The following is a 26,559-nucleotide window of genomic DNA, read 5'->3' on the forward strand; positions in this document are numbered from 1 at the left end:
CCCCCCCCCCCCCTCTCTCTCTCTCATGTTGAAGACATACATGCATATGCTTCACTCATTTTCAAGATAAATACTGTATGCTGCTTGACAGGCAAATATTTTTAAAAAATGAGTCAACAACTGCACTGACGCAAATCCATCCACCGACAATATAATATCAATTCATATCATCTTTATTTCTATTGTGCAAAGGAATTACAAATCCGAATAAATTCATCAAGTTTATTGCCTTTATATTATGATGCCTCTAATTTTTCATCCATTTTTCGCCGTGTCAAAGAAAAAAGGACAAAGAGAGAAACGACAAGGATTATTCATATCAGCTGAAATGAAAGTTGCATTTTGAAGGATAAAAATATGATCTTACACGTACTGGCTTTCTCCCGTATAAGAGCACGACTGTCTAATTATAAGCAAGTATCAAATTGAGATGTACAACAGAAAAGACCCCCCCCCCCCCCCTTTTACAGACATCGATGTATTCACTGCTGCTTGTTATCAAAATCAGAACTCTACAAAATTCATATATAACAGTTCATACTAAAATTTAGAACCATCATACCTCCAAGTACAGTGCACCCCAATCAAAATTATGATAAACAATTATAACAAAATTCGAAGTAAAAATCCAGGTTCTTCCTATACATTTCTATCATATTTATTGTTTGGCTGTAAATTCCCTCAGCACGTTTATTATGAAGACAAGTCACCCCCCCCCCCTCTATACTATAATGCTGAAATATAATCTATACATGACAATGGAAATGCTTATTTCACACTTATGACACAACTATCACATCTATTGCTCTGGATGCAAAAGCTACCGTAGATTGTGTTTTGAGTTCCTATTGACAAAAAAAGCAAAGCAAAACACAACAAAACAAAAGCCAGCATTGTACATACTGACCAATTCTGCACGCCCCCAATACAAGCACCCCGTCAGTATCCTCTGTGATGTAAGATTTCATTTTATCTATGTGTGTTTGCTTTGCTCATTCTTTGATATCAATACTTGTTTTGTAACCATCATTGTCTTTTCTTTACGATATAACCTTGTGCAATGCAGTTTTCTGATTGCTAGACATTAATATAACATATCTGTATAATGATATATCAATCTGCTTTGGAGTCACCTCTGTCAATATTTTTTTTTTCTAACTCGATCGATACTGTCAAGGCTAAGTATATTTGTATTTCATTATACTGCTGCTGTTGTTGTTTCTGTTGTTTTCTGTACATATCTTGTAAACCATTCACTCTTTCTTTGGATAACCCAAGAAGCACACAGAGTATGCACCGATGTCATCGAAAGGAATACCGTTTGCTGCAAGCTTTTCTCGCAAAGTGGGGACGAGCGCGCGCACTTGTTCCTTGGTTGATCCCGGTTGTACTTCACAGCGCAGAACGTAGAGATAGGGTGTTATTCCGGTGAGGATTCGTTTGTACAGTGCAAAGTCGCCCAGTTTAACGTCCCCCGAACAGGACTCGCTCAAGATAGTGGCTCCACTTTTTGCCTTCCAGTCAGACTCAAAAGCTGCAAAGTTGGCCTCACCGACCACCGTATCCTAGAACGAGGAAATAATGATACGTGTACTTTTACCCATTAATATTTTGTTTGAATCTTCATTCATTCATTGAGAATATGAAACATCAACTACTGTGAGTTGACATCAGGGTTTGGGTTTCCTTTTGAAACACCTGAAATTGCGCCTGTTTAACAATTTTACACTTTACCATCGTAAGGTACGTTATGACCATCATTGGGCCTGCATTCATTCCCCTGCCCACCCTTTTGATCCCTTATCCCCTAAGTACGAACTCCTCCGAGGCGCCTGAGAAGATACATTTTGTATATCAAACATCTCCTTACAATTGTAAAAGTTTCTTACCTTGAAAGGTAGGAGCAGATAGCAGGATGACTCGTCCTTGGGTGGCTTGGTTGCCATGACTTCTCCCATTGTGGTAGCGATTTCTTTGTATCCACCTGCCAAAGGATAATGATCAGACAAATCATCATGACCTGTTATCAACCCTCCCCAGACTGCTGCTTAAAAAAAGTTCCGCTAAATTTATGTGCAGTGTGGTTGCCAATGGTTACTGATCCGGTGCAGCGGAACCGGGGGATTTGGGGGCCGGAGCTGCAGCCCCACACTTTTGGCTAAAATAAAAAACCAACCAACCAACCAACCAACCAAACAAACAAACAAACAAACATAAAGAAGAGCAAAACACAAAATAAAACAAAACAAAAAACATAAAAAACGAAAACAGAAAAAAGGATATACAGAAAACCATGGCTTTCAGGTTTCCACCACTACATTCTTCCCATCGAAAAGAGAAGGGAGCATTGACGTTAAAGAGCAATACCCTTCCCCTTCCCTACGCCCCCCCCCCCCCCCCCGCCCAAAAAAAGCAAAAGCTAAAAATAAATAAAAAAACAAAGTTTTAAAAACGGTAAACGATCCCACTGAAAGATAGTGTACATTAAAAGGAGACAGATTGAAGTGACTACGTAAACTGTGGACATAGTTGGCGCTCTTCTTCTTATGGCTTGATATTTTTGTTATTTCTATTATTGTGATTATTGCTATCATTATTTTTTTTTCATTTTTGATATCGTTATTAATATTATTCTAATCATAATTATTATTGCTGTTGTTATTATCATCGTCATCACTTTCATTATTGTAATTTCTTCTTCATTCAAAGAACAATGTGAATTAAAGGCAGATGATTACGTAAAGTTCACATTTGCCTCACAACAACGACAACAACAGCAACAACAACAAAATGCCAATAACTCCAGGGCCATTAGGAAATTTAGCCTGGTTATTCTGGAAGTCTGGTGCATTGTTGGCTACAATACAATCACGAATTTCTTGTGATTAATAATTTGGATTCAAACGCAGTAATTGCTTAACCTTGGGAATCTACACTGTGTGTGTTCGAAGTATCGATTGGCGCAGAAAATCTCATAGCGTTGTACACACCCTCCAAAGTCAGAGGCACAGAAAAAGGGTTATTACCCCGACTACCACCATCCAGAACACTATCACCCGACTGTCCCCGACATGTCCCAGAAGCATTACCTGGATAACAGATCTGCGTGCCCCTGGGTCCAATACCGGTAGCTGCCACATTTATCCATTCTTCGGGAGGTTTTCCTGGCTGGAACACATGGAAGTCACTGTTGGAGAAGGCCACAAAATTGACGAAAGGAAATCGTCCTGGAAAGAGAGAACGAATGCACAGTTTGCGTGTGCATAAAATTATAAGAAATATATACCTGCAAGGTTGTAGAAGTAATCATCTTGAAAGATGTTGGCGCTGTAGTGTCCAAACTTAACAAGGGAAAATGGTAAAAATTAGAGAGTTAAAAAGGTAATAAGATAGTAAGACACACTCAAAATTTTATGATTGAAATTACGACGAAAAACACTTTGAAGTGTTATTATCTATCATGGGGTTTTAGTAGTGAGTGAATGCCCCAATAGCTAATCACACGCGTACAGCGCAAAAACGTCCGAAGGTTTCCAGGGAAACCAAAACAAAATGACTGCATACAGCTTCAAGTAAGATCGTATAGCACTTGTTTGATTTTAAGTTAGATTTTCTCAAATAAGTAAAGTAAGCCCTGTGGTATGTTTAATCGGATCAAAAGGGTAGGCTCCTATACTAATGTCAGCTGTAAGAAGCCTGTTCTGCTTTAAACTGTTTTTTTTTATTTCATCATGAACGCTAGCAGTGTGCAAGTTTGGTGAAGATCCAATTGTCGGTTCTTGAGTTATTGGAAGATTAAACTTATTTCATGACCTTGATGACCCTATGACCTTTGACCCCATGACCCCAAATTTAACAGTTTCTATCTTACTCCATTATAAACACACCCTGCAAGTTTGGTAAAAATCCGATCTTCTATTCTCGAGTTATTGAGAGATTAAGCATGTTTTATATCTTTAATGACCCCTACGGCCTTTGACCTTTGACCTGATCAACCTCAACATAAACCATTTCTTTCTTACTTCTATAAAAATCACCCTGCAAGTCAGTGGTGAAAATCCAATCGTTCACTCTCAAAACATCCGGGTCAGAACTGACCCGGAAAGGGTCCGTTGGGGTCATACTCCGTACCGGGTCGGGGCAGACATGACAAGGAATGGGGTCATATGACCCCATTCAGAGTCATGAATTGGGTCAGGGTGACCCCATTCCGGGTCTTCATGACCAAATTCCATGAATTTTTGACCCGAAACGGGGTGTAACCCCAACGCACCCTTTCCGGGTCAGTTCTGACCCGGATGTTTTTAGAGTGTTCGTTCTTGAGTAAATGGTAGAATGAGCTTACATTGATCCCTTTGACCTTTGACCTCATGACCCCCCAAAAATTAATTAGTTCTTTCGTAGTACCTCATTATGAACACACTCTGCAAGTATGGTGAAAATTCGTTCATCGGTTATTAAGTAGTTATCTTGTACACAAACAGACAGACAGACAGATAGGCAGACAAACATACGGAACCTAAAACATACTCGCCAACCGTAGGTTTGTGTATCATTATGCATTTTGTGCATAAACAAAATTGTCAATAAAAGCATATTGTAAATCAAAGACTCTGAACCCATGGATTTCTGGCAAGGCGTCATTGAAATCGTGCCACCCTCGTTTGGGGAGGATCGCTTTGTCCCACGCATGTTGTATTCTTTGCACAGGATGTCACGCAAGCCCTTAAAGGTCATCAAAAATACAGACACGAATGTCGGGTTCTTTCACAAAGCACGGAACACTGGCGGGGCCTACACTTTTTATCATAAATTTGAATGTCGGTTCGGCGGTGTGATGAGCACTCGACACACTGTCGCACCTTTTGTACCTGCCTATTTTGCGTGGGTCCAATAAGGGGTAGAAAAGCAATTGACTCCGTTCTCACTATCAGAGGTGTAATAGGTAAGCGACTCTTTTATTCTCATCTCAATAACTCTGACAAAAGAAAAGAGACACGGACTAAAGTTTTCTCTTTTTTCCCCTTTCGGTAACATTGCATTCGGTAACTTTCCATCCATGCGATGTACTCATACAAGATGGGATGGAGTTGACCACAATCACTCGTTAAGTCGTAAGGTACCTCGGATTTTGGTTAAATCCGTGTTGAATTATAATAATCATATTACCATGTGTCTAAATCGGTTAGCGCGCTGCATGCCTTATATACTGTATAATTATGATATCTGTGTCCAGCTTTAAGGAGACACTGTGTGTATAATTGACATTGTCAACAGTAAAGCATGGATTGAATATGGGATATAATAATAGTTGAAAACGTTAAGGAGACACAAATTGTCTACCCAACGTCTAGCGTCTCGGAGAACGTAATAATACTGTATAAGCATGTAGTGTCTCCCTGTAGCTGGATCCGTAATTAACTAGTGCCAGCAAAGCATGGAGCCTAGATAATATAACATATATATATATATATATATATATATACTCCTAGATGGGTCATTTGGAAGACATTTCCATTTGTTTTATATGCAAATTTATCATTACATGTTCAATGGCAGTTTACGCAATGGAGACACGAAAATTGTCTCCTTAATGACCAGTTGTCTCCCTAATGAAGACACTTCCCCCCAATATGTCTCCCTAAGGTGCCAACTAGGGATATATATATATATATATATATATATATATATATATATATAATTATATATATATATATATATATATATATATATATATATATATATATATATATATATATATATATATATAATATACACACATGAGAGAGGGGGGGGGGAGAACACATTATGTAGTCCTATAGTAGGCTACCCTGGATGCTTTACCTGATTTGATGTGATAAACCCGCGCGTACACACACACACACACACGCACACACACACACACACACACGCACGCAGACACACAAATCCTCTCTCTGTCTGTCTGTCTCTCTGTCTCTCTCTCTCTTACAATAGTCGGTAATGTTACTGTTTAATATGAGACAAGAAGGCAAATGGTAATCGGCCCCACCTATTCAGCGGCCCTTCAAAAATAATGCGCCGAATAATCATGACGATCAGGACAGTGTTTTATAGGCTCATGGGAAGATGTTCATGACGGTCAGCATGCACTGTTCGTGCAAAAGATATCCACACACATAGCGTTAGAATTCATAGTGGGCACAGCGTAGACAGCATGTAGATTGTCGAGCGATATGGGCAAAATCTTATACATAGTCAGTTACCTTGTGGATCGATGTTTTCGTGGAGCTGGCCTACCATGAAGCTGGGTTGTGTTCGCACGTAGTCAAAGATGTACTTCATGCCGTCCAAGAACGAGTCTTGTTGCGGAGGTTTCTGGATCTTCTCAAAGAAGTTCCCGACGCAGTGGATGTCTGGAGTAGACGCCATGGTGCTTTTAATTTTCTTTCTCTGTCTAGATTGACAATGTTGCAGATAAAGGGTGTTCTTGTTTGCGATGAATGTTGTCCCAGCACTATTTGACCACCGCTTGCTCGGTCGGCACGAATCGTTTTCCTGACACAAAAGACTCCGGTTAGGGTGCGATCATCAGGGAGGGCAACGAGGACAGGGGATGGGGAAGGGGGGGGGGAGGGTGCGTGGTTCGCGAGATACGGCGTCCCCCATTATTTAAAGCCCCACTCGTGCGAGACGGCGTCCCCATTCCTAAAGCCCCACTCATGATCAGTCAGATATGCTCACGTAGATGTATGATATCCCCGTTTGTTTAACATTTAACAGTATAATACAAATTATGCTAACTCCTTTTCTTTATTTATTTGTTTATTTTTTGGTGGGGGGGGGGGTGGGCACTGCGGAACACATCATTACACTTATAATTGGAAGATATTTAATGCTTGTGAGTGGAACAAAAATGCCACGATAGGTACGCGAGGACACGCACGGTCCGTAGTCGCGCATGATGGCATGAGCTCATTGATTAAAATTGCATTCTAGGCAATGTGTTCAACAAAAAGCATTACATTATTTTACATTACCCTCAGATATGACAATGATTCCTCGGTCTCCATTTCTTGTTGAAAACAAGCCAAAAAAAAAAAACACCCAACAACAAACAAACAAAAACAAACAAACAAAAAGATATAATTTCTCTCTTCATTTTCAGCACCATCTTCAAGTGCCGTGTATAAACTCCCGGATAATAGGCCTGCAGGCTATTATAGTTCATTACATTTCATTGACGCAAAGAAAAAGAAAAAAGAAAAGAAAAGAAAAGAAAGAAAGAGTTCTCTACATAACCGGCCAGAGGGTGTCAATGTAATGACAAGTTAGTCACTCATCACAGCGAGCTTTAGGTCTACGACGCGAACGATAAGACGAGGCTGGACAATGGAAACAACTGTCTCGCGCATGTTCAGAACACCACTTTTGGCATAATTAGCGCCGTCTTAGCGTTCGCGTCTCAGATCTAATGCTCGCAATTAGGTTCTGTGAATATACTAATTTACTACCCCCAGCTCTCTCCATAAATGAATGCATTGAATATATATATATATATATATATATATATATATATATATATATATATATATACATAATTATATAGTATACCGTATGTCCAAAAAAAAATTACAACGGTACCTTCCGCAACGATAGCTTTAAAAAAAGTGAATCAATCCAAATACAATTTTAGAGTATGAAACTATAACTTATTGCCCACATCTTACAGAAAACCCCATTTGATTTGCTTCAGTGGTCAAAGAGAAATTAGGAATTTTGTAGAGCATGTCAGAAATCATTTCCCTCCAAGTTCTGTCTATTGTACTCACACATTGACTCTGCATTTCCAAGAGCATCCAAGTGCTAAACTTGGTGGAACCAAACTCATGATATGCTTTACAACATATTCACATTTCATTGTGACCGCTTAACCAAATTGAATGGGGTTTTCTGCAAAATAGAGCTAAGATGTTGTATTCTAAGACTCTGAAGTATCCATAGGATTTAGACGGTTTAATCATATTGAGTGTTATCGGTGCGAAAAGTGGATTGTATTTTTTTGGGGGGACATACTGTATATATACATATATATATATATATATATATATATATATATATATATATATATATATATATATATATATATATGTATACACACACACACACACACACACACGCGCGCGCGCGCACACACACACACACACACACACACACACACACACACACACATCGTATATAATTCTTGTTAAGGCCAGGGCCTGCGTTCGGAGTGAGCTTGAGAGAATATAGATGGACTTTATACTCTGGGTATGGCACGCGGACACTCGAAACTGCGTGTCAAATGTTTTTGTTTTGTTTTTTCTGCCTTTGCTATGCTTCCTTATTTCAAGGTGAAATTGTCGAGCGAATCTTGATAGAATATCATTCTGGACAAGAAATAACAATGCTTCGGTTGATTCGCAACATACAAGTCTTCGCAAATTTGCATAACGTGCGTGCTCTACTGATCTCTCCGGGTAATACTGGACAAGTACGAGTAAAGTTGTACCATGAAATTGTGGTGGCGCTATATTCAAGTCAAATAATTTTCATCAGAGATTCCACAGGAGCACAATGACTATAAGGCTATATAGTTTCGGATGATTATCTCATTTAATTGGTATGTGTGCATGTGTGTGTTTTGTATAGTGATTTATATATTGTTGATATGAAAAATAAAATAAAATAAAAGATTGACAAAAACAAAATAATCTCGGGGTGATGAACACACTACACAAGCGATAAGCCTTCAGCATGTGCAACCAAAGGTTTGATATTCACATATTTGTCCACTCATACATACATTTGGCAAGTTACATTTAAAGGACAAGTCCACCTTCACATACATAAGGATTGAGAGAATAGCGCAATATTAGTAGAACATATCAGTGAAAGTTTGAGGAAAATCGGACAATCCGTTCAAAAGTTATGATTTTTTAAAGTATCTGCGCAGTCGCTGCTGGATGAGAAGACTGCTTCAGTGTATGATGTCACATGCGTACAACGATGTAAGGAAAATAAAAAGAAAATTTCACAAAACTTTACTTTTTGAATAACGTGCTCATTTCTTCAACCTGTTACTGACGTATGTTAAGGATAATAATATCCCCCGTAAAGCTTCCTCCTAAAAGAGAGAAGTCGAGTGTTCTTTTGTTATGCGAGAAAAATGGAAATATGTTGAATTTTCTTTATTCTTTCTTTATATCGTTGTACTAATGTGACATCACAAGCTATAGTAGTCTTTTCATCCAGCCGTGACGGAGCAGAAACTTTAAGATTTCATAACTTTTGAACGGATAATCCGATTTTCCTCAAACTCTCACCGATGTGTTCGACTAATATTGTTGCATTCACTCAACCCGCATGTCTATGAAGGTGAACTTGTCCTTTAAATATCTCAAACGGTTAAAAAAAAAAAACCTCAAAAGTTACGCCGTCCACAATATCAAGTACAGACGGACTGACAGACGGACAATCTGACAACATGCAGCAGGAGCAGCAGAGCAGCAGCGGCAGCAGAGCAGCAGCAGAGCAGCAGCAGAGCAGCAGCAGAGCAGCAGCAGAGCAGCAGCAGAGCAGCAGCAACAGCAGCAGAGCAGCAGCAGAGCAGCAGCAGCAGCAGAGCAGTAGCAGAGCAGCAGCAGAGCAGCAGCAGAGCAGTAGCAGAGCAGTAGCAGAGCAGCAGCAGAGCAGCAGCAGAGCAGCAGCAGAGCAGCAGCAACAGCAGCAGAGCAGCAGCAGAGCAGCAGCAGAGCAGCAGCAGCAGAGCAGTAGCAGAGCAGCAGCAGAGCAGTAGCAGAGCAGTAGCAGAGCAGCAGCAGAGCAGCAGCAGAGCAGCAGCAGAGCAGCAGCAGAGCAGTAGCAGAGCAGCAGCAGAGCAGCAGGAGAGCAGCAGCAGCAGCAGAAGAAGAGCAGCAGCAGCAGAGCAGCAGCAGAGCAGCAACAGAGCAGCAGCAGAGCAGCAACAGAGCAGCAGCAGAACAGCAGCAGCAGAAGCAGCAGCAGCAACAAAAACTAGAATAATTAACACCATGCATAATTATGCAACAATTCACAGGATCACTACTAACTGAATGTCCAATGTTCTCAAATGAAATATATCACGACAAACACGAGAGCTGTTTATCGTAAAGGCATAGTGATGAAGAATAAAGATTTTATAGTATACTAAGATGCCCTTGGAATATCGCTGAAAACGGGACATACATGTACATGCAAAGCTATGCAGGCGGGAGACCAATAATACCGGAGGTCGACACTGCTATTATATACAGGTACATTTGTATAACAATTTGCAATGTCACAATATGATGAAATTTAAGAAAAATTGCACAAAGCTTCATTCTTTCATGTCATTTTGTGTGTGTGTGTGAGGGGGGGGGGGAGCTTGGGTTTGAAATTTAGTTGTTTTCTTTACATCATTGTACTACAGTTGTGCTGTGACATCAAGGGCTCACACGGGTAAATAATTCCCCATAGAGACGTGTGTTAAAATTCAAAATTCAAAAATTCTCTAAAATAGCTGGGAGAAATGAGGTATTTCATCTTCACTAACCAGGACAAGTGAAATATATCCTTTCATCCAAAATTCCCAAGGCGGGTTCTTCGGCTCAAACTCTGTCCAAGGGTCCGCAAAGCCAAACTAAGAGTTCTTAAATTTTCACTCAATATATCACCCATTTTCTGTACATGCACCCAATGAAACATAGTCCCTTCAAATCCCATGAGAAAAGCTTTCATCTTCCAATCAAAATGCAGTTTGCAGAGGAATTCATACTCAATATCTGCAGCTATTCAGTTTTTTGCCAAACTGCATCATTGATTTTTAATCAGTTTTTTTCTTCATTTATTTTGGTATCTTTGGTACGAATTTGTGAAGGGGTCTGGGACATTCCATTTTAATGGATACAGGTGTGAGCCCACAAGGAATGATTTTAACGTTCCCATCCAGAGAGGGCGACATACAGATTTTTGTTGTTCAAGGACAAGTCCACCTTCATACACATGTGGATTGAGCGAATGCAGCAATATTGGTGGAACACATCAGTGAGAGTTTGAGAAAAATCAGACAATCCCTTCAAAAGTTATGAATCTTTAAAGTTTCTGCTCAGCAACTGCTGGATGAGAGGACTACTTTAGCTTGTGATGTCACATGTGTACAATGATACACTTTTCTCACATGATAAAAAAACACTTAGCATGCCTTTTTCAGAAGCCAGGGGCAATAGTATTATCCATAACATACAAAGTATGTCAGTGACAAGTTGAGGAAATGTGCACTTTAAAGAAGAAAAAAAAAAATGTTTTGTGTGTGTGTGTGTGAAATTCTCTTTATGTTTTCCTGATACCATTCTACAAATGTCACATCATCAAAGAGATTTTCCCCCAGTAGGTGGGGAGGAGAAATATCTCTTTGCACATCATACACTGTAGTAGTCTTCTCATCCAGCAGCGACTGCGCAGATACTTTAAAAATTCACGTTTTGAACAGATTGTCCAATTTTCCTCAAGCTCTAACTGATGTGTTCTAGTAATAATGCTGCATTCACTCAATCCACATTTCTATGAAGGTGGACTTGTCCTTCGAGAAATTCACAAAGTTTGAAGCAAATTGTCCCATGCTCCTAAAACTAACACCCATGTGTTTCCATAGTCTTCCTACATTTGCTGAAGGCACATACAGTAATTCATAGTTTGGAAAGGACTGTAGCAGAGCTACCAAGTCTCATGCATTCTGCGTGAGACTCAAGCATTTAGGGCCTGTCTCACGATCTCACGCAGGGCACCCATTTTTCTCACGCATCGGGTGAAGTCTGCAATTTGTGCCAAAAATAAAGAGCATAGCTCAAAGGATTCAAGTGATAGTTGCAATTTGAAGGTATACTTTCTTTTTGTCTTTCAAATTAATAAAAGAAAGTCACTTAAGTATGCACCAGATCGCATCATTAAGAGCTAATAATTCAAAAAAGCTCCCTACCATGGGAGGGGTGACACCCTCCTCGTTCGCGCGCATGCGCGCGAGCGCCGAAACGCCGAGTCATGAAAATCTCACTCATAAAAGTTTTTTGAACTTGGCATCTCTGCTGTAGCCTATTTCTCAAGTAAGTACAAAAGAACCTAGCATAAGACATCGATGTACAGTTGTTCATATAGTTCTGTCTTGCAGTGAGACTAGCTGGTCACACTATGGGTAAAATAATGTGGTGGATGTATTATATGAAGAGTTTGTTCGCAAGAACCGATAAGTCTATATTTGAAGATTTTGAAGTACCGTCTCTGTCGTAAAGTACAAAATGATAACTTTTAAATGATATATCGGTTACTACATACTCCAGTATAAAGGTACATTTTTAAAGTTATGGTCAAAAGAAGCTAAAAGTATCTTATTATTTACTTTATTTTTCTTGACCTTTAATCGCAAATATCTCCATTTGGCAAATATGGACTTATCGGTTTTTGCGAACAAACTCTTCATATGTACATTATTGTGCACACACGTATGATAACCATGAATACAAGCATACAGTAAGATACAGAGAGGTTTGTTGAGATAAGATCTATAGCTAGCTTGATGTTGTGTTTTCTTTCTTTATCAATGAATCGCACATCACTCTCTTGATACTGGGCGATTGCAGTATGCATTATTAACAATCATCATGAACGTTCTTCCAATACAGCTGCACAAAACACCAAAAAGGTATGATAATAATTATATATCATGATATTTATGAGAAATAACTAAGTTGATCTTGTGTTTCCTTAATACATATATTTATCAAAGAATCACACATCAATCTCTTGATATTGGACTGCAATTGCAGTCGGCCCTATGTGTTATCATCAATCATTATGAACACTCATCCAATACAGCCAAACAAAACACCCAAAAGGTATGATAATAATTACACATCTCACCCCCCCCCCCCCCCCCCCACACACACACACATGTTTCTCTCTCTTGTGTTGAAGACTATGTATCTGCTTACTAACTTTCAAGATAGAGAATGTACACTGCTTGACAGACACATTTAAAAATAAGAAATGGGTCAACAACTGCACTGAAACAAATTCATCCACTGGCAATTATTTCATATCATCTTTATTTCTTATTGTGCAAAGGAAATTACAGATCGGGATAAATTCATTAAGTTTATTACCTTTGTAGTATTCATGACGGCTCTCATTTTGGCGACATGACATTTGCTCCTGCGACAATACTGCAGTCTTATTTTCTCCAAGGACTTAGGGTTAGGGTTATGTTTGCGAGTAAAATTTATGTTTAGCTAGCTTTAGCATGCAGAGATTTCATGGGAGCAATTTTTGCAGGAGCATATGTCATGGAACCCTAATGTTACATCCAATTTTTTTGCATTGCTATAAAAAAAGAGAGAAAAATATTAGTTCTTGATGTGAAGAAAGGTATTTCTGATATATGCTTACTATCATTTACGACAAAAGCATCTGTAGCCATTGCACAGCCTCATCTCTACACAGAGAAGACAACTGCAGTACATCCAATTCTGTGAAAAGAAAGTACCAGGCGCTCAATTATAATGTTTGATTGTGATAGATTGCTACAAAGAACTTTGCAGGGTTGAAAGTAAGATGTTTAGTACACACCTGCAGCAACTATAGTAGCCTCATGAGTAAATGTCTAGCTCAAGAACTGCAAAGTGGAGACACAAATAAATAATCAAGTACTTTGGTTTTTGGTCAGTTCATACAGATATCGTCTATAGCAGAGTAGACTATGTTTAAAGTTTGAACCCAAACTAGATTACGCATTCATGCTGCTAAGATTTTCAGTGAGCAGAAATCCAAAGATCGGAATTCCTACAGTGTGGGATTTCTTTTTCATAATTTTGAATCTTTGATGATCTCCACAGAAACTTTCTGAACAACATGAGGACTTGTTCTCATGTATAACAAAAGGATAAAATGTATAAGCCGAGATTACTGTTGCAATTTTGAAAGCTATAATGATCACAGACATACTTTCTCTCATATCATATCGGAGCGTGACAGTCTGTTATCTAGCAAGTATTAGATTGAGATGTACAAACTACAAAAAGACTCCCTTTACAGATATCGACCTTTTCGCTGCTTGTTATCAAAATCATAATCTCTACTGAAGTACTACCATCACACTTTCAAGTACAGTGCACTTCCATTACAACAAACACAGTTATAATGAAATTCATGTGACAAAGTAAAAGTTTGGTTCCCACAATTATAAATACTTATACATCTTTATATACTTGTTTGTTTGGATATAACAAAATTGAATTCTGATACAGCAAAAGGAAAACTGCTGTCCGAAGGACTTCATTATAACTGGAGCCGCCTGTATACCCAAACTTTAATTTCATTATCAGGGTAATATTGATACCTAATCTAAAAAACACAGAAAGAAATAAAAACAGAATGAAGTTTATCCTGCAATACAAAATCATATAAAATCCTGTACTGAAATTTTCAAAAGCAATGTTGTATGTGTAATACTTATGAAAGCACAAGGAAAAATACTGGGAGGAAAAAGTATCTAAACGTTTAAATATCTTGCTGCTTTCCTTCTTGTAAGATCATATTTCCACATTACACTTTTCAAATAAATCAACAAGCACACAATTACAGAGTGTCACAAAAATGACACTCAGTTGAAAGAAGAGAATCTCAAATCGTCTCCCCCATATGTTTGCTGGAATATATGATAGCAATGTGCTAGTTTTATACTAATGAAACAACTATTGTATCTACTGCTTTGCTTGTAGAAGCTACTAAAAACTTTTTGTGCTTTGAGTGTTGATTGGCATAGAAGATTCCATAACACTGTACTCATTGTCCACAGTACCTGGCACAGGAAAGTTGAATGATGGGAAATAGGACCCCTTCAGGTTATACGTACCAAGTTTGTTGGGATGGTTAAATGACGCAAATGAATATTCAACTCCGAGTGGGTTGATCATCCGTCTTAACAACATCTAATGATATAGTCATTGTGATTGTAATAGCAAGTCAACTACACCTGAAACTGGCACGAATTGATTGACATTTGCAAACGGGGGGAGACTCTTGGACATTCATACATCACTTCATTGGTGAGCAATTAACATGTTCATGACAGGACAAACTTGTGCTTGGACAGGCATAAAACAAAGATGTGCCACACACAATTCAACCTCCAAACATTGCTTCCTACATAAAATGTGCTTGTTGTCATTCCACAAGTTTGACGAAATAAATGAGAAGAAAAAAAAAATAATCATGTCAACTGACAGGCATCATTGTGCAGCTGGAATGAAGATGGCATGGTTGTATAGAGGCTGGATGCCCTCGGAAAAGCTCAAATAAATACAGATTCTCACCAATATTTCTTATTTGCAGTATTTTTGGTCATCCTGGTGCAAATGTGCACCAAAGACTTGTCCACTGAAGTGGAAAAACCCTCATTACATTCACTTTGGAACACGGAGTTTTACAAAGTATGCCCCTCCCCCTTCAAAAAAAAAAAAATAAGAAAAGAAAAGAAAAGAAAAAGAAAACGGTCCAATCTTTTAATGCTCTTCTGCATTTGAATAGTACAGTCTCCACATGACTGCACTATGAAGCAAAAAACCGGAGTGCTACTCACAAGACAATTCAAAATCACACGGTCAAGCAGTGGAACAACAGTGTTGTTCGCCACTGTCCAACATTTGGTGTACACCATAGATTTCAACTATACACTAATGACATCATATCTTCACTCTATACAGTGCAAAAGTACACCACAGCTATACCATCAGAGCTGTGTGTGGAAGCATGAACAATCGAATGTTTGAAAGCCACAGTGAAAACAGCGAAGCCGGTATATTCTCTCTTTGAAGATATATAGAAAAAGATAGAATAGAAATGGCAGATTACATATAAAATCAATATGTGCTTGCATAACTGGAAGCATTGAAAAATAGCACTTTTATTTTTTTTTGTATACATTTATTTCATCATGCAAAAAAAAAGAAAAATCTTTCAAAAATAAAGGATAGTACCTTTGGCTGAGAATCAAAAGGACGTAAAGAACAAAGACTTTTTACAACACTTCTTACAGCCTTTTCATTCTCAACCAGTGAAGTTCTATCAGATGCTTTGTTAACGGCTTTCTGCAGGAACACACTGACATTGGAAGACACAGGGCCTAAGCCTCCGCTTTTAACACTTCTAACTCTACGTGCAGTGTACCGTACATAATTTCAACACATCAGATGAAATTCATCTTGGCTATTCACGCAGAATCAAGTTGATAGCAGCATCACAATAGTCAATGGAACTATAAGGGGAACAGGACGCATTACATATTTTTGCAGTTTAATAACGAGCAGCATTACATCACAATCGAGTCACTTTAAAGTGCAATCATTAAAAAAAAGTACAGAAGTAAAGTGCTCTTACGAGCAGTTTTAGATAATAAAGAGCACATGACTATTCTTGGCAAGACAAACTACAGCTGAATGTGTGTTGAGCCTATTTGACGTGACATGAATGTGCAACAATTACATTCAAAGTTAAGTGTTATGGTTCAACATGTGATGTGCATTTCTGGCATCATTTCAAAAGTGAGTTAAATATGTCAACTTCATCCAAATTCTCGTTATCAAGTATAAACATATACACTTCGTAGATAGCGGTTGGGTCCATGGTGCTGACTGTACACTACATGCAAATTTATCTAATTTTCCCCTTTTAATCATAACTACAACACTGTCAATTCACAATAGAAGAGCTCATAACTTGATAGTTCTTTTCCCAATATCTAACAATTGCTCAATACCGAGAAAATTGACGAAATTCTGGTACTTTGGCCATAGAGATAGTGCTGAACGTTTTTTGAGTACAATCAAATAGAGCTTGTGCTTTGCAGCAGCACAGTGTTGTCAACATATTGTTACAGAAATTATAGAAATGAAGAATTTGCACTCGACAGCTTGTATTATGAGTCTTATCAATATCTACTCCACGTGTAGAAGGAATTAAAAAATTAGCTTTCAGTCCGACTCAAGCTCGGCTTTTCTCACGATGCTCCAGTAAACCCTCCTCTGGCATTTGGTGGCCTTCGGAATGACTGCATCATGCGGGGATGAAAGGCAGGCGGGGGGACGGGAGGGGGTGGGAGATTGGTCGGAGGAAACAGACTCATCCTACTAGACAGCGACTGCACGGCTGTGCTGTTCCCGCCCACAGGGATTGTCGACGCCCCCAGAGAAGATGGCTGGCCCATCAGCGGCGGAGGATGTTTGGCAGGTACCGCAGAAGCAACGGAGGTCGTCATTGCCGGCTGGACGGGTTGCTTCTTCTGCCAAGGCGGGGCGATACCAGACTTCCTGGCCGAATACACAGCCTGTCCTCCATCTCCAGTCTGCCTCTTTTGCCGCGACAGGGCACTGTCAGTCTTTCTTGCCGAGAAGCCTCTGACTTGATGCGGCCCTTGTTGCTGATGCTGCTGATGCTGCTGTAGGGGTAGCATTGCCAGAGGTGAAGCTGCTGGGGGCAGGGCTGCCCCGGGCGCAGTTGCCTGGGATGGTGGTGGACAGGATACCGGCGGCGACATTAATGGTGGTGGGGCATTAACAAACGGATTCTGGAACATTGGAGAATGCAACACCTGTCCCGATAGTGTGGGCGGATAGCTCGGCTGCTGCCCCAGCAGGAAAGGATTCCCTTGAAATTGTCCACTGTGATTATCCCTGGAAGAAGGTGGTGGTGGAGGTGGTGGTGGTGGTAGGTTCCACGGTGCTGGAAACCTCTGGCTCCAGTCGATCTCTGGGGGAGGGCCTCTCATCCCCATGTGGCCAAAGGCCGGATGTCCCCTCGTGGATGGGTGCGGTGGACCGTGAAAGCTTGCTGGCGAACGTGCACTAAACCCTCGCGGTGGGCGGGGTCCGCTACCGGCTGGAAACGGGAGGAGTGGTTTCGCTGGCGTCGTGCGCTGCAATGGGGGATGGGCCCGTGGCTGATCTCGTTGGACATTGCTTTGAAAATGACCTGGGGACGCAGGTGAGAAAAGGAAGTGATTTAGCATTATTTAAGATATTTTCTCATGTAAAGAGTTCAACGCATCAGGTTAGAAAGGTGACACTCCTCGCGTCACATTTGTGGAGACACTGTCTGTTCTCTAGACGACTAAACACTCCTATTACCTCTATTCATCAGTTTTCTCATGAAGGCTTCTTTCCCTTCAACATTTTCTAAATCTTGCTCAAGCTTTTGCAGAAATACAAGTCAAACACAGAGACTGTCCCACTGCCTCTTAATAGTGAAGGGTTTCCCAAGAAAGGAAGAGCAGTGCCTGCTGGCTGGGCAGATATCTCACATGATCAGCTCTTGTCACTGTGAATGACCACTACAGGTTAATTCTTCCCTGAGAGCCATCTTGGAACAGGGGTGGAATAGCATCTCATTTGAGATTGAGGGACTGCATTCTGCCCAAGTACACTGTATTTAGAAAATTTGACTATGTTGTTAAAAAAGACTTAAATGTAACTAGAAATGTCGCTATGGTGACTGGTATGCCTCTGCCATAATGCATGGTTCTCCTAATAGGTGTATAGTACAATGTCTTCACAATGTGTGATGACAGTTTCACATAACTGGCAAAATATTGAAAAGACAGGTTTGTAACGAATGTGTTGAATGTTCACTTTACTTTAACTAGGTTTGCTATATTGTCTAGGAGTGCAGGTACAAGTATTTGGGGATTTGAGGATTTTTACTTGACTTTTGACCCGTTTATAAGTTTATCCATTAGGTAATACATGTATTCATTAAGTTTAAAGAAAAATCCTGCAAGTACTACATATATATGATGGAAATAAAGAAATTTTGAGGGGTTAACCTTGACCTTTGACTCCTGACCTTTGACCCCTGACCCCTAAATTCCCTAAATAATCCCTGCCAGTCAGTACATGCATATGTACCAAGTTCCATGAAGATGTCTTGAACCATTTGCGAGATATGGATAAAAAGTTAAATCTTAACATTTTCACCTGACCTTTGACCTTTAGACCTTTGACCTCATGACCTGAAACTCTCTCTCTGGAGAATCTTTATTCAGTAGTTCATGTCTACACTAAGTTTTAAGAAAATACCTTCAGGCATTGCATAGATATGGGGGAAATAGCAAAATTTTTAGCATTTGACCTTTTGACCTTTGACCTCTTGCCAATTACACTCAAAAGTTACTTACTTATCTATCTTATCATAGCTCATCCTTGGACCAAGTTTGGTGAAATTTGCTTGATCCAGTCTCGAGCTATTGCGTAAAAAGATAAATTTTAGGATTTGACTTTGATCTTTGACCTCTGGCCAATTTCACTAAAAACGTAATCACGTAATTGCCCCATCATATGTCATCCTTGGACCAAGTTTGGGGAAATTTGCTTGATCCAGTCTGAGTTATCTCGTAAACAGATGCAATTTCATAATTTGACCTTGACCATTGACCTCTGGCCAATTTCACCCAAAATCTAATCAATTGCACAATCATACTTCATACTTGGACAAGTTTAGTAAAATTCCACTCAATGTTACTCAAGTTATCGCATAAACGAATGGGGTCAGACGTACGGACGGACGGACAACCCAAATACATAATGCCTCCGGCCCCCTTCGGGCGGAGGCAAAGAAAAAGAGACTTAATTGTGCAAACTGCTCCCCCTGCCCCCCTTCCCCCCATTTGATCTCTGCCCAACCCCTGGATCTACTATGCATAACCTTGAATGTGAACTCACTCATGTATTTATTCAGAGTATTTCCAGTTTAAAACAATATTTATTTATCTATCTATTTATTCATTTTTTTTTTTAAACAGAGGTTTCTGGGGTCAACATTGTCACCCTTGAGATAAAGCACTCGGTTTAGTGACAAATTTGACCATGTATATGTGTTTTCAAGAAGAAAAAGGAAAATGACCATCACAGGTTTATCCTTCCTTTCAAAGCCATCTCGGAAGAGGGTGAAATTGAGGGACTGCATTCTCTCCAGGGCTTACCTCTCCTTGGTCCCTGATTCCAGCTGCCTGGTCCGTTCTGTGTCCAGGTCTCAGGACCATTCAAAATTTTCCTACGAGCGAAACATGAATGACAGATCAGTCTTAGAGGAACATTCTGTATCATTTGAAATATTGAGGGTGCCCCAAAGAAGCAAAAGACAATCTGTACTGCTTTTTTCTTTCATTTTCATGCTCAGTCACTTATTTTCATGCTCTTTGAGCACTCAGACTGAGTGGTAAAGGGTATTATAAATACCCCCTGTTATTATTTGCAAAACTCCTTACAAAAACACCCAAACAAACTTCCATAAGATCTTTAGAAAGAACAGAGTATTCTACTGTTTCTTGATACATGTCATTTTGCACTTTACATCCTTTCCTGCCTACAAATACTAACCCATTCCTTAAATGAACCCGGTATACCAGGCTCCCAAAGTGCAGACAAGAGTGCCTGCTTCACAGCCTATCAATTCATGTTTATTTGTGTTATGCTGACCAGAAAAATGAATGTGTGTATTTTTGTCTAATTTACCTTTTCCAACGCAGCAGTGTGCTAGTTTTGCAATAAAACTTGTATAAAGACGTGCCCACCTATCAAGGCTGAGCTCACTAGGTTTTGACTTTAGCTGATGCTTGTGGAGGGTTTCTCCATTTCGAATATGGAAAGTAGACTCTCTATTCCACATCTCCCTTCCCATCTTCTCTTTCTACCTCTCAAGATCGCAGAATCTTCAACCTTTCCCTCCCACGCCTCATCCAACTGACAAAGGGTTTGCCTCTTGAAAGGGGCAGGCGTGCTTTCACATGGCATTTCGGAAAAAGGTCACCAAAACAGGAACATTTTTATGTCTGCAGCAGGAAACACAATAACCACAATGTCCTCAGTACCAACCAGCCTACATGTAACGTCCCTGCCACCCCCGTTGCCCGGAAAAATCTTTTTACAATCAATAATCAACTTCTCTCCTTCTGCCACTAACAGTTCACAGAACCTTTTTTTTTTTTTTTTGCTCACCCTTGAGGAACTTTTCTCTTCCTGTCTTTTTTCTTCTTGTTCCTCACCAGAGACTCCTCCTCATCATCGCTGAAGTCTCGAAACTCATCCGGAGGTTCCTCGTCGTTCTTCCAGGATGCATCAGATCCCCGGCATCTAAAAATTCACAAAACAGGAAGAAACACACACACACACACACACACACACACACACACACACACACACACACACACACAAAAGACAAGAACCAAGAACTTGTGAATACACTTTCTTCTAACCAACAATGACATGTGGTGACATTAATGTATGCTGGCCCCTGTTGTATAAAAGCTGCCATGAAACGTAAGTCAGAAAATCTAATATAAGTCTGTGAATACCCAATTCTGACTGGCTGAATACTGACTTATATTTGATTTTCTGACTTACGTTTGATTGCATCATTTTATGCAACAGGACCCTGGTGACAGAAATTCACCAAGCTTTAAAAGCATGTGTAATTTCCCTGTTATAGATAGATGTCATTTAAAAACACCTTGGCTATTTAAAGCCAATTCAAAACAAAAGGGTGTTATCTCCCTTTAAAAACCCAATAACATGGGGATACCATGGGGTGGGAAGGCTGGCCCAGCTCAGATTTCTTTGATAATCCCCGTAACAAAACCTGTGTGTACAGCTTTATCATTGATAACTATGTAAGTACTAACACAGCCAAAGAATGTAGACTGGAATTGACCGTCACTGATGAGTGTGCACTTCAATGCACATATTCCCTGACACGTGGCTAAACAGGCGCTATTTGTTGTTTCGAATATAACCTGGTGGGCAGAAAAAAAGAATATCAATTCAGTGGGACCATCCGTGTTTTCCCACGCTATCGGGTCTTTAACTCTGCAAGAGTAAGATGAGGGCCTTTAGTGTATAGTCTGTGTGAATTTAAATTCTTTTGGAGATCAAGCGTAATCATTGGTCAATCCTTTTTTTTTCCTGTTAAGTCATGCTCCAATGAATCAGAAATGACAGTCGATTTAAAAAGTCTTCACTTGCTCTTCAAGCTTCAAAAGAGTGATTCAATTTACTACCTCTCCTTTATTTCATTCCACCTTTTTCTTGTCTTTCTCTCTCTCTTGTTGCATGCTTTCAGAACTCTTTATCAGGTGACCCAAACTCACTTTTTGAGCTGCTCAGTGAAGACGTACTGCGTGACGTCAATGTTCTGCGGGGCGAAGAGAGCCCTCGTCTGCAGGCGGACGCCATGCTCCTCGATGTCCACGGGACAGTTGAAGCGCACAGAGTAGAACGGAGAAGCGACAGGCCCAAAAATTTCATAGACCTGCGAGATACAGGCATACACACCCACATTTACAGTCAGCCAGATACATTATGCACACAAGGCAGAAAAAGAGATACAGTACAAAAACACTACTATAAATCATCTGGGAGTGTTTACGATGTCACTGTGGTAACTGCTTAGTTCTGTAAACTAGCTTTAAAATGTTGCTTTGAAACAAGAACCCCAGAGGCAAAATATTTTACTTACACTCATAACTCTACACATTCATATTTTATTGACATTACATTTACGAACACTGAATTACTGATCAATTACAACATACAAAATTAGATTACGAAGCATTTCCACTGAAGACCAATGATCACATCTTCACAGCCGAGCAAAACAAACAAACAAACAAACAAACAAAAAACAAAAAAACAAAAAAAACCTAAGGATTAAAAAAAAAATTTTCTCAGTGGAATCCATATCGCATCTTGCTCTGAAAACTTGATGCATGTCATTTCATAAATGTATGCTATATTCACATCAGCTGTGCCACTAAAGGCTGGTCCCACTCACCTGCCCCAGCACCGTTCTGTCAGCCTTAAAGAGCACACTGTCTGTGTTGATGGCTGGTGTCCCTGGTTCCGCTTGGATTATCACTGCAAAAACAATGTATTTGATGATAGATGTAAACATAAGGTATGTATACTTGAGCTTAATCTGACATCCATCAGCATTAAAGCAATGAAAGGAAGGCTTGTTCCTTTTGTTTTGGTATCACTTTGTACCAGTACCTAAACAGAATTTACGGCCCAGTTTAGTTGCTTGTATACCATAACACAACCCTGATCAAGAAGAACAAACAAAACAAATTAGAGGAAAGATACAGATTTAGCGGGAACATCAGAATATACTTTTGTGTGTGTGTGTGTGTGTGTGTGTGTGTGTGTGTGTGTTCTGCACCTGAAAAATTCAGTGTGTAAGCACTGCATATGCATATGACATCATACACCGTAGCAAATAAATACAGTGATCAGCGTAGTGATAATAAATTATTTTGCTTTGATTCAACATCTTCATTCCCTTGGCTGCTCATTTTTCAACCTGTGAACAGTGAATTAGTCAAAACGGCCCGGCACGCTCTCGGAACATTTCCGCAGCTGATGGCCAGGCCTAGGCTAGGGTAGGATTTATAAGACGGGGAAGAGTTCTCTTTCGGGTGTTGGATGCAGGATGAACTCCCCGAAAAAAAAAAAAAAAAACCCACGAGCCTGAGTCACCAGGAAACACTCCAAGAAGACATGGATCCATGTTACACTCCCCCTACCCATCCCTAACGTGATACTGACACCATAAGCTCAGACTTGTCTCTGTCATTCTTCTCTTGTAACAGTCAGAGGAATGCCTTAAAGGTGATAGCCTCTTCTCTTTTTTTTTTTGGGTGGGGGGAGAGGAGGAGACTATTCTGTTTATCATCAAATCACAATGCTTTGAAGATGCTTAATGGTAACACACACACACACACACACACACACACACACACACACACAGAAAGGAAAAGACACTTGTCAAACTGTGCGATGGTAAAATACGCAATGCCTTTACCTTGCTATTGTTTTCTTCAAAAGCTACAGTAAGTTTTCCAGTAACTGTCAGCTACCAAATTGAAATCTAGTTCCTCCACATCATGCCACATCACGATCCTAAAGAAATTACTGATACAAATGTACACATTGTACCTTTACCCACAGGTGTGCATCAAAGGTACACTTGAACTCATCTCTTTTGACACCCAATGTCAATGTAAGAGAATCACATCTTCCTCAACCCTTAAAGGCCCTTGGTAAGACTACCTATGGGTTGGATAAACTGTTCTCAAAGGTCCCAAGCTTGATATTTCAATCTCCAGTAAAGCACCCCTAGGCTTAGGGCTTCCTCCTCACTGAGTTGGCATCTTTGGGGTAGGGAGAAAAGGAAGGGAATGGTCCCATACTGCTTGTTTCTACCAGTAGTCATTACAGCCAACTATTCTTCTGCTCTTTCTATTTGTACACAGTTTTGATCAATGTTACTGCTTTACTTGCTATGCATTGTTGGGATATTAATTGCCCAAATCGGCACATTTTATACACACACTTCAAGCTGATCACACAGTTGTTTTTTTTTCTAGAATATTCTTATCCTACAGTAAGTTTACAATTTCATTACATAGCCAGATGAGGGTTTATTTTCCAATATCTGCATTACTCTTCATCCAATACCGGAGTAAAATGAAAGTCAAAAGAGGAAGTTATTCTTAAAGCATTCATCAAGAGGAATTTAAAAGCATCAGATCTGTTTCTGTCAGGCTAGCATTTGACAAATCAAAGAAGACCCCAACGATCTTCCATGAATTCACAAATTGAATTTGGCTGACACTATCATTAAATAATAGAAGCCAATCCCCTTCATACATGTTTATCTGAAATAGAGACAAAATGAGAGAATGGGGGGGGGGGGACTTGGGAACTTTGTCATGTTCACATCAAACAGCTCTATGAAAGTAAGTTCATGGTCATAATGGTCACCTTGGCCGTTTCACGGTTCAAACATAATACGAAAGTCTCATGAAACACTGAAACTCAAATGATAACCAACACTTTCTAGGAGTGTGTGCCTCATGTTGCTTTTGATTTTACCTGGATGCATCTTGTAGCTACATTATTTTGATTTAGAAAAAAAAAATGTTTTTTTGAAGAGTAGGAGGAACTGGTAAACTCTTCTGTGCTGACAAAAAAAAAAAAATAGAGCCTTGTAGAAGCTAAACATTACTGCAAGCATCGGTAATGAAAAGATCACGTCCATCATTTCACTCACTTCTCCTTACAGTGTCTTGATATATATTTTACTTGTATTGTTGCTTCAGCAATTTGTGGCAAGAACTTCTGTGACTTTCAAGTAAAGCATGAGTGTGCAATCCAACAAGTGTGGGCCTCTCATTCTCTCCCCCTCATTCTCTCCCCACATCCCATACAACGTGACAGCCATGCACTCGAATGTGTCTTCTCAAGAACACATCTGCCTGTTTAGTGTTTGATGAACACACGCTTAACACTCCAGACGGTGGCTGGATGGCAGGCTTGCGGAGCAAAATCAGCGCTCCCTCTCTTTTCCGCAGTGTGCCCGGTGGGTGCCTATCCTCTGCGGCCCCCGTTTCACACGCCGTGATTTCACCTGGTTTATTTTTAATCCGCTCTCCGCCGTCACGATTCCCCTCTAGGATCCAGCGGGGAATAAAGCGTGCGGATACCCGCATTGCTCAGCAGCCAGGCGTTTTTAAAGGAACCAATGAGGGAGGGGGGAGGAGGAAAAGTAAGATGGAAAAGCTTTCGTGGCAGTCCCGCTAGTCTCTGTATAAAACTTGAGTGCAGAGAGCTTTTAATAGTGATGCTTGTATGTCAGTGATGCAAGCACAACCAATTTTCACCTGATTTCACCTGATTTGATTGTAAATCTGTACTGAAATCAGAGTGGCATTATGTGCCTTGAAAATTTAATGGCAAAAATCCAGCCAAAATCTAAAATAATGAATAGCAAAATGAAGGGAAAGCAAATTTTGTAAAACCTTGTTTTCTTACAATGATTCAGATTCTTATACCTTTTTCAATCACCACAGAAGTTTGCCATTCTCATTGAGTCAACGGTAACAAGAAAGCTACAAGAAAGCATATACATGAAAATGATTACCAAATTTTCACGGCGAGCCAAGCCAGGTCAACTTTAAGCCTTACTCAGGTCTATTTCTGTTCTCAGGATTCCCATATGATAACTTTGATTTCAAGGGCAAGGTAGCCACCCATTTTTCAATACCTGCTCCATTCTGAACTACATTTCTTGGATATCTCTATACGTACAGGGGTTGCTCTGGCCTGTGGCACAGGGCATGTACAAATTCTGTTTAATAGCACATTCATTGACTCGGGAGAAATCTCAAGTCCTGCTCACCTGATATTGGACCAAGAAATGGATTTCAGACGAAAGTACCCCCCACCCCCCTCACAGGATGAAATAGAAAATTTATGAAGACATGACATCTGCTAAAATCACCATGGCTAGCTTTTCTTATGTGTCATGTAAACTATTCATCCACTAACTCTCGCCCCCCCCCCCCCAAAAAAAAAAAAAAAAAAAATGATAGCAACAGATATATACGTGGGTGGTACTTGTTATGATTTTGAAGATAATCATGATCCTAACTGTCTTTCC

At 39.9% G+C, this 26,559-nt stretch overlaps 2 protein-coding genes across 2 annotated transcripts in view; both read right to left on the bottom strand.

Moving 5' to 3' along the window:
* Positions 1-737: 737 nt before the first annotated feature.
* Positions 738-6,529, bottom strand: LOC139737798 (uncharacterized). Its single transcript, XM_071648475.1, has 4 exons — positions 6,246-6,529; positions 3,090-3,227; positions 1,890-1,984; positions 738-1,565 (listed from the first exon to the last, which is right to left on the bottom strand). Exons 1-4 carry the CDS (start codon positions 6,409-6,411, stop codon positions 1,254-1,256), a joined length of 711 nt encoding a protein of 236 aa, XP_071504576.1. The 5' UTR covers positions 6,412-6,529; the 3' UTR covers positions 738-1,253.
* A 10,539-nt stretch (positions 6,530-17,068) lies between these two features.
* LOC139737786 (uncharacterized) overlaps positions 17,069-26,559 on the bottom strand; it is a 32,074-nt gene continuing 22,583 nt past the window's right edge. The window contains exons 4-8 of the mRNA XM_071648461.1: positions 22,891-22,973; positions 22,208-22,368; positions 21,060-21,194; positions 20,045-20,115; positions 17,069-18,039 (exon numbers count right to left, since the gene is read on the bottom strand). Coding sequence (XP_071504562.1) covers positions 17,069-18,039; positions 20,045-20,115; positions 21,060-21,194; positions 22,208-22,368; positions 22,891-22,973 — 1,421 coding nt within the window. The remainder of the gene's footprint in view (positions 18,040-20,044; positions 20,116-21,059; positions 21,195-22,207; positions 22,369-22,890; positions 22,974-26,559) is intronic.

The sequence above is a fragment of the Diadema antillarum genome, unplaced genomic scaffold (assembly GCF_040938485.1).
Source record: "Diadema antillarum isolate AM-2024a unplaced genomic scaffold, OU_Dant_1.0 seq00000705_RagTag, whole genome shotgun sequence".
Taxonomy (NCBI): Eukaryota; Metazoa; Echinodermata; class Echinoidea; order Diadematoida; family Diadematidae; genus Diadema; species Diadema antillarum.

Excerpts from the sequence above, each read along its gene's own strand:
- LOC139737798 (XM_071648475.1), bottom strand. The coding sequence starts at position 6,411 with ATGGCGTCTACTCCAGACATCCACTGCGTCGGGAACTTCTTTGAGAAG. Across the intron at positions 3,228-6,245 it reads CGAAAACATCGATCCACAAG|GACGATTTCCTTTCGTCAAT; the intron begins GTAACTGACTAT and ends CTCTCTTTCCAG. Across the intron at positions 1,566-1,889 it reads ATCTGCTCCTACCTTTCAAG|GATACGGTGGTCGGTGAGGC; the intron begins GTAAGAAACTTT and ends TCCTCGTTCTAG.